The 8,769-nt window shown below is 39.0% G+C and overlaps 1 protein-coding gene across 1 annotated transcript; it reads right to left on the reverse strand.

Moving 5' to 3' along the window:
* Nucleotides 1-4,192: 4,192 nt before the first annotated feature.
* Nucleotides 4,193-6,749, reverse strand: LOC112416623 (uncharacterized). The gene is made up of 2 exons (XM_039831026.1): nt 6,317-6,749; nt 4,193-6,201 (listed from the first exon to the last, which is right to left on the reverse strand). The coding sequence occupies exons 1-2, from the start codon at nt 6,747-6,749 to the stop codon at nt 4,193-4,195; spliced, it is 2,442 nt and encodes an 813-aa protein (XP_039686960.1).
* Between the last annotated feature and the right edge of the window lie 2,020 nt (nt 6,750-8,769).

Consider the following 8,769-nt stretch of genomic DNA (forward strand, 5'->3'; position numbering starts at 1 on the left):
ACTTCACACACTTCGAAATCATAGCATCCTCAGCATTGATGTAGGGACAAAACCTTGCAAGCTCCTCAAACTTCGCCGCATACTCGGCCACAGACATACTCCCTTGCTTCAAATTCAGGAACTCCACTTCCTTCCTAGTCCTCAAATCCTCTGGAAAGTACTTCCTCAAAAACTCAGTCTTGAACCTTGTCCAAGTCACAACCCCTCCATCAATCTCAAGTCTTCCCTTAGCATTGGTCCACCAATACTCAGCCTCCTCAGCAAGCATGTGAGTAGCCAACCTCACCTTCTGATCATCACTAGTCACCATAGCACGAAAGATCCTCTCCATGCCTTGCAACCATGTCTGAGCTCCATCCGGGTCGAACCTTCCCTTGAACGTAGGTGGATTGTTTCGCAAGAAACGATCAAGCCTCCGCTCCTCAGCTTCTCCCTCATTCCGACGACCAATCGCCGCTTGCTCATTCGATTGAGCCAACACCTGAGCCATCGCTGCCAAGGCTTGTGCAATCGCCGCATCATCACGACCTCCTGCCATGTTTGCACTACACAACCATCTAACCGATAAGAAACAACACAACAAAGATTAATCTAAACACGACTGACCATGGCTCTGATACCAACTTGTAACGCTCCTATTTCTATTAAAGCAATTAGACATGCGAATAATACATTTATTCAAGAAATAGAGATTACGTCTTATTCAAAATAAAAATAAAAATAAAAACGATAGACATGTATGTAAACCTCAACAGTTACAGCGGAATACAAATCAGAGTGATCAAATATATACATGCCATGAGCAAATAAATCATATCCCAAAGATAAATCTCAAAACCCAAACATACGGGTAGTCATCAACAAAATAATAATTCAAAGGAAAAAAAATATAACAACCTAATCTAGACCGACACGACAAGCCTAGATCAGAGCCGACACAACACCGATATCGGAGGAAGCTCCCGATATCCCACGCAAAGACTCACCGAGACTACTCCTGCACAACGTCTACTCGCCCATACAGGCAAGTAGGCGGTTAAAACCACTGGGGGTAAGCATTACATTATCATAATCCAGATAATAATCAAAACAGATAATATCATGTACTCGAATAGTAATAGTCATGCATAAATATTTACATCACCACTTGATAGTTCGTATCCACTTATATCAATCACATGAATAATTTATCCAATCACAAATATTCATTCACAACATCAATCATAGACAATCATTATCAACATTCATTCATCTCAATTCATCACCAATCACATAATTCACATAGGACTCATGCTATGATATGCACTTATGGACACATAAATGCATGCGGTACCAAATCTCAACAAGGTCGTCACCTTTCGATGCCACTTGCACATCGAATGTAAGGGCTCAGACCTGCCTTACAATAATCTCGAAGTAAAAGAGTCATCCCTTTTACAGCAACAACGACTATGATGCATGGACATGTATAAGGACTCGATAATGCGACAACAATCCACAATTTCAACCTCAATATATAGGACGACACCCAATTATATTGATTATCTCCACACATTGCATTATCAAGAAAACATGTCCACACACAATTAAATCATAGTATTCATCAACACACATCAACATGATTCTCAATAATCAACAATGTCATTCAACATCAACTATCACATATAGTTTTACCATTGCAAGCATTCTCATATTCCAAGTAATATAGCATACATATCTCATGATAAACATCATGTCCAAAATATAATCACTCATTCATACAACTTCACTTAGTCATAGAAGAATGGTCACAATAATTCATAAGACAATACGACACAAAGATTCACTAGACCCCTTTTTCACAAGGTTAAATCTTTCATAAAAATACCCCTAGATGATTAGGATAAAGTCCCTATACATAGAAATAAGTTTGGAAACAATTGGATCAAAGAAAATTGCATTTTTAAGGTTTCTAGGCTGCCAAATCGCTTCATGACTCGTAAGATCGCTTCATGATTTTGATAGCATCAGACTGAGTAGAAAAATTTGATGTTGCTGTCAAAATCACCTCATGATTTGCGAAATCGCTTCATGATTCGACAACATCAAGCTATGCAGAAAATTTATTGTTTCTGTCAAAATCGCCTCACGATTTGTAAGATCGCTTCATGATTTTGACAGTAGCAGACTATGCAAAAATTCAACTTCTACTTTTTCGCGCATAAAAATCAAACCGTTAATCCGTTTTCGATGCCGTTTCCGCCTACATGCTCCTAACACTTGGCACTATCATAATCTACAAAAATTTCATGTTTCAACCATCCCAAAAGTCATTTTCCAAAACCTCACATAATCACTTATTGGCGAAAACGCTTAAACATCGACATTTCACACGAAAAACCCGTTTTCTCCCAAACAACTCAACTAACATAACCACAACATGAAAACAGAAATTCTCCTAGGTTCAATTCATCCAACAATACCAAAATTTCAGTCAACAACCATAAATATCAAAGTTCAATTTGGTCCTTCACATGAACACTTAACTCAACTTCATCAATTTCACAAAACCACCAACAACATCTTATTTCTCATCAACAATTATGGTATATGAACACCCAATCCATAAATCATAATTAACAACATATCTCAGCAACAACAACATCAATTACATATGATTTACATCGCATTTCAATCAAAACATATCAAATTTCGTCAATTAAGTATAATTTCATAACTTAACATTTATACATACTTTGAAACATGTAATTTCACCCACAAACATACCATAATATTCAATTCATGCACAAGAAAATAACATTACATCAAGAGCACGAATTTAGCCACAATTGTTCATCAACCCATTTTCATACAACATGAGAAAATGAAAAAATTGTACATGATTATGATAATAACTAACCCCCTTACCTTAGAAGAAGATTAACCCAAACTCTTGCTTCAATTTAGCTCCTAAGCTTACCCAATTGGATTCTTCAAGTTCTTCTCTCCAAAACCCTTTTTCTCTTCTCTTCACCTCTTTCTCTCTCTACCTCTCTCTAGAAATGTTTGTGAAATGAATGAATTGGTTCTCCTAACACAACCCTAGTGTTATCTCTACTAATGGGCTTAACTTAGTTTCTAGTGGGCTTAACCCATTTCTATTCAAACCAAAAATATTACTACACTCCAAACGATATTTTAATTAATAACGGTAAAATGTCACTAACGGTAAAATCTAATCACTACACTAGTAACTTAGTAAAATAAAGGTTCTCACTAACTATTAAAATAATTCTCACCAAAATTACCATTTTACCCTTACCCGTCAAATGACTAAAATACCCTTCTAATACGGTAATCCACGTAAATGCACCCGACGACAATTAATACACACAAGCATAAATAATCACACACAAACACAATTAAAAGTAATTAAAATAAATCTAGCTAAAAATCGAGTTGTTACATCGCGGGGATGGATTGAGACGCAACTATCGAGGTTATCACCCTGCTGAGGATGAGCAATATGATCTCCAGCGCTTCTGCCTCAGGTGTCGTCTGGACAGCGAGATTCGATTGGTCCTCGATCTCTTTGGCTTTGGCCAACTTATGTAGGACTTTCTATCCAGGAATCATTTTCTGTTTGTAGCATTTCTTTTGTAATGGTTTACTTCGCGCTCTTTTAAAGCTTATTTTGAAATTTTGTGTAAACCGCCCATTAGTTGGCTTAATGAAATGCTATGTTTGGGTTTATCTTTTCGAATTACTCTTGTATGATTCTAATTTCCTACAACGTTGGTTTATACTTTTTCAAGTACTTTCCATTTATTCGTAGAATCCTTCGATCGTCGTTTAATTCCTCGATCTCATAAGCATTATTCGAAAAGACCCTTAATATTTGCCATGGTCCTTCCCATCCGGGTGACCATTTTCCCAAAGCTCTATCTTTTTTGTCCATTGGTAAGATCACTTTCCATACCAAATCACCTTGGGCAAAAAACTTCGATTTTACCTTTTTATTATATGCTTTTGCTACCTTTTCTTTTTGTCTCGCAAGGACTTCTAATGCTGTTAATCTTTCTTCATCGAGATCGGTCAATTCGTCTAATGCTGATTGCAACAGAATTTCTACTGGTAGTACAACATCATGACCAAATGTTAACCTAAAAGGTGTAGTGTTTATCGATTCTTTGGGAGACGTTCGACATGCCCATCAAGCTTCGCCTAATATTTCAGGCCAGTTCTTGGGCTTTGCTTTTAATTTTCGTTTAATAATGGCAATAATGTTTTTGTTCGCTGCTTCAACTTGACCATTTGCCTGTGCATAGTATGGTGTCAAAGTTAGCAATTTAAAACCTGTATCTTCGGCGAATTTCACTATCTTTCGACCAGTAAATACGGATCCTTGGTCAGTGGTTATGGTTTCTGGAATACCAAACCTATAGATGATGAACTTTTGGATAAAGCGTATAACTTCCTCTTGAGTAACATCTTTTAAGGGAATTGCTTCTATCCATTTCGTAAAATAATCTATCCCTACTAAGATATATCTGTATCCTTTCGATGAAGTAGGTTTAATCTCCCCTATTACATCTAAGGCCCATCCTCTAAATGGCCACGGTTTGATTATTGCATGGAGTTCACTCGCTGGGACGCGTTGAATTCCAGCGTATTTTTGGCATCCTTGGCATCCTTTTGCGAATTCTATGCAGTCTTTGAGCATAGTTGGCCAATACATACCTTGTCGAAATAAGAGCCATTTCATTTTGTGGCCTGCTTGGTGTGTCCCGCATGTTCCATCATGAGTATTGGAAACAGCCAAATATGCGTCTGTTTCTCCCAGGCATTTCAACAAAACTCCTTCTGAAGTCTTTTTGAATAGCTCACTACCCATTATCACATAGCTCAAGGCTCTGTATTTCACTTTTCGAGGGGTGGCTCCATTTGAATTTTCCAGATAATCTACTATGGGCTTATGCCAATCGTTTTCATTCAAATCGTTAATGACAAAAATTTCGACAGAGTCCGTACCTTTTAGGGAATCTTGACTTGCTCTGGTCCCCCCAAGTTTTGGCGTTAACGATTTGCCAGGAGAACATTCTATCGAGTTTCGCCTGTTTCTTATTTCTATTGGCTCTTGCGTCCGTTCCTTGGAGACTTTGTACCCAGAGGCCCTCTGTGCTAGGTCATTTGCATTTTGGTTCTCCATGCGAGGTACGTGCCGAATGCCCACATGGCGGAACTGTTTTAGCAATCTGCTAGCTATTGCATGATAGGTGACCAAACTTTCTTTAACGCACATATATTCTCTAGTCATCTGTTTGAGGACAAGTTCAGAGTCTCCTCTGATTTCGATGCATCTTGCCCCTAGTTCGAGTGCAATCTCTAGACCTGTAATTAAAGCCTCGTACTCGGCCTCGTTGTTAGAGAAAAACTGATTGATTCGAAACATGTGTTCGAATTTATGGTGTTTGGGCGATATTAGGACTATCCCTATGCCAGTACCATTTTTATGACTAGAACCATCGAAATATAAATTCCATGGATGGTTGTCTATTTCGGTTGTCAAAACCTCGCTTATTGAATGATCTACAATGAAATCAGCCACAATTTGGCCTTTGACAGCTTTTAATGATTGATATGTTAATGAATATTCTGTCAATGCCAAGGCCCATTTCCCGAATCGGCTATGTAAAATTGGCTTCGACAACATATGTTTAATGATATCAAAATGGGAATACACATAAACGTCAAAAGGCTTTATATAATGCTTGAGTTTTGTACATGAGAAGAATAAACACAAACAAAGTTTTTCACTAGGATGGTATCTTGTTTCAACATCATTAAGTACTCGACTTAAATAATAAATGGCCCTTTCTGTGCCATATTCATCCTCTTGTGCTAACATACTTCCGATAGTGCCATCTGACGTTGCTATATATAACTTCATTCTTCTACTCTTCAACAAAGGAGAAAGGACCGGAGGATTTACCAAATAAGACTTGATTTCATTGAAAGCTTTTTGGTGCTCAGGTTCCCATTTGAAAATATCATCTTTCTTCAACCGAAGCAGTGGTGAGAAAGCCTGTGTCTTGCCACTTAGATTTGATATAAATCTTCGGAGAAAGTTGATTTTCCCTAATAGAGACTGTAATTCTTTCTTTGTAGAAGGAGCCTTGGTCTCAATTATTGCTTTGGTTTTGTTCTGGTTGATCTCGATTCCTTTTTTGTGCACAACGAAATCTAAGAAATCACCTTGCGGGCCTGATGAAGTCGCATTTCAACAATCGATCTATTTCTTCTTTGATTTTTGGTAGGATTTGTGGAGCGAACATACGCGGAATCTGCTTGACTGGCTTTTTATCCTGTCGAATTGGTAATTTTAACTCCACCACTTCTCGTTTCAAACCAGACATCTCGTTGTAATCCCATGCAAAGCAATCTTTGTATTTTCTTAATAGCTCTGCAATTTGACATTTAAATTTTTCGGGGATTTTGACACTTACATAAGTAGGTCTTTTAACCGTTCCGTCACCCAAATCAATTTCTTCAAGGGGATCTTGTGCCTTCATTTTCGTGGTGGATCCCATAGGATCCTCTTCGAAGCCCAACGGTTCATCATCATAAATGCAATCCAGTTTCTGGTCTTCGACCTCGATATCTGTTGGTCCGTCTTCTAACTTCTCAGTGTTCTTTGACTTCGAAGATTCGGCCTCTCTGGCCGTTTGTATCTCTTTTTCGGCCAAGTAGGCCGTAATTTTCTCCCACATATTGGGATTAGACATAATTTCACTTTCTTGCGTCCCCCCCAAGTGGTGGGGTAGCATACTCTAAAGCGTTAGGGACAAGGTCATCAGTAACCTTTTTGTATGCTTTGGCTCTAGTTACCAGCGAATCTTCATTATCCAACTGAGCTTCTTGTTGATTGACCATTACAAAATCATGGTCTCTGAATTCTTTTTCCCACACGAATCCTGCCTCTGGTTGCAGTTTCATTGAGTACATTTCATCATTCGACGCCATCTGTTTGGGTCCTGGAGATATGACTGGGGCTATATGTGCCAGCTGTTTATCGAAATTTCTCTTGGTGATAGTGTTTACTTCAGCCAAGAAATAACTTTGATCAGCTTCGACATTTTCAACTAGCCCATCTTCTTTCCATATAGCAATCCTTTGATGCACCGTAGAAGGAACTGCTCCCACGCCATGTATCCATTCTCTACCCAACAGTACATTGAAGTTTGCTTTCGATGGGACCACCATAAACGTTGTTATTCTTTTGGTGCTGCCCACCATTAATTCTAGTTCGATGGCGCCCAAAGAATTTCCTGAAGTGCCTTCATAGTTAGTGAGAATGACATTATGAGGCTTCAAGTCAGAGTCATAGAGTCCAATTTTTCCCAGGAAAGATTGAGGCAGCAAGTTGACGGTGGCTCCACCATCTACCAGTACTTTATTTACCCCTACACCATTAATCTTGGCCTGAATAAATAAAGGCTTGAGATGCGCTTTCATCGAGATATCTGGCTTCTCAAAAACCGCATGTTGTTCTTCCACGCAGCCATTATTCATGACATAATAGCATAGTGGCTTGTGAATTGCCATTTCATCAACAAAGTCACTTTCCACTTCATTAATCTCTGACCGGACATCGTATTCCACAGGCAGGATTGAAACCACATTGCAAACTATGTCGAGACTCAAGTCAGATTCCGTGAAATTTGAAGTCATCTCCTCATCCTCTATGGAACAATCCTTCTTCAAAATTGACAATGGGGGTGAAATTCTTTCTGTTGCTGGTTTCTTAACCATTTCGAACAGAGCTTTCTGTTTATCCTCCGTTTTGTCAACGTTGGTAATGTCTTGCAGAGCTGTTGCTTTTTTCTGGCGCTGATACCTACGCCATTGAGTTCGTGTCATAGGTTTCTTACCTTTGAAATTATTATTATAAGAATACCTGGTAGGCAATTCTGGCACATTGAGTCGAGGAGCAGGAACTTGTCTCTTCACCCATTTGGTTGGAGGGGCAGAGTAACCAGACTTCCTTCCTCCTGAAAAGACCCACGTGTCCTTGGGAGAATTAGCAGACGGATTGAAAGTTCCTTTCCAATTTCTCTTTTGATAATTTTCAGCAGTGTGGTCTTTGTAAGGGACACCCTTTTTGTTGAAATTAAATTTAGGGCGATTGTCCTTCCTCTTCCCTTTCCACTTTGCCTGTGGCTGAGCACCTTCTATGACTTTAGCGGCCTCTTTATCGAAGACTGCGCTGCATCTTGGGCAAAGCATGGCATTGGTGTTTGAAATTTTGCAACGATTCAGAAAATCAATTAGATCTTCTTCAGCTTTAGGATATGCCTTTTCAACATTCTTTTGGAGTTGGTCCTCAGTAACCAGGCTGTCATTTTGAACATGGCCTTCAATAACCATTTCAGTGTCATTAAGCACAGCCTCTCCCGACAATAGTTTGCCATCGCTTGGCGCTGCTACATCCACCATGTTTATACCCACCACTTCAGCGTACATAGACTCGGCTTTTTTGGAAGATTCGACATCAGGTTTTCTTGTTGCTTTAACCTTTTCTCCGAATTTCAGTCTTCCTTCATCGAGGGCCTTCTGCACAGAATCCCTGAAACGAGTACAACGGGATAAGTTATGGCCCAAAAAACCATGAAATTTTCAAAAACCCCTTTTCTTCCTCTGATCCAGAGGGGGAATTTTCATATTATCTGGCACCAAAATTATGCCATCAGCGACTAAAAGATCAAATATTTCTTCATATTTAGACACATC

Source organism: Medicago truncatula, chromosome 2, assembly GCF_003473485.1.
Source record: "Medicago truncatula cultivar Jemalong A17 chromosome 2, MtrunA17r5.0-ANR, whole genome shotgun sequence".
Taxonomy (NCBI): Eukaryota; Viridiplantae; Streptophyta; class Magnoliopsida; order Fabales; family Fabaceae; genus Medicago; species Medicago truncatula.

Coding starts and splice junctions, on each gene's coding strand:
- LOC112416623 (XM_039831026.1), bottom strand. CDS start 6,749: ATGTGGGAGAAAATTACGGCCTACTTGGCCGAAAAAGAGATACAAACG. Junction 6,202..6,316: donor GCCAGTCAAGCAGATTCCGC/GTATGTTCGCTC, acceptor TGCACAAAAAAG/GAATCGAGATCAACCAGAAC.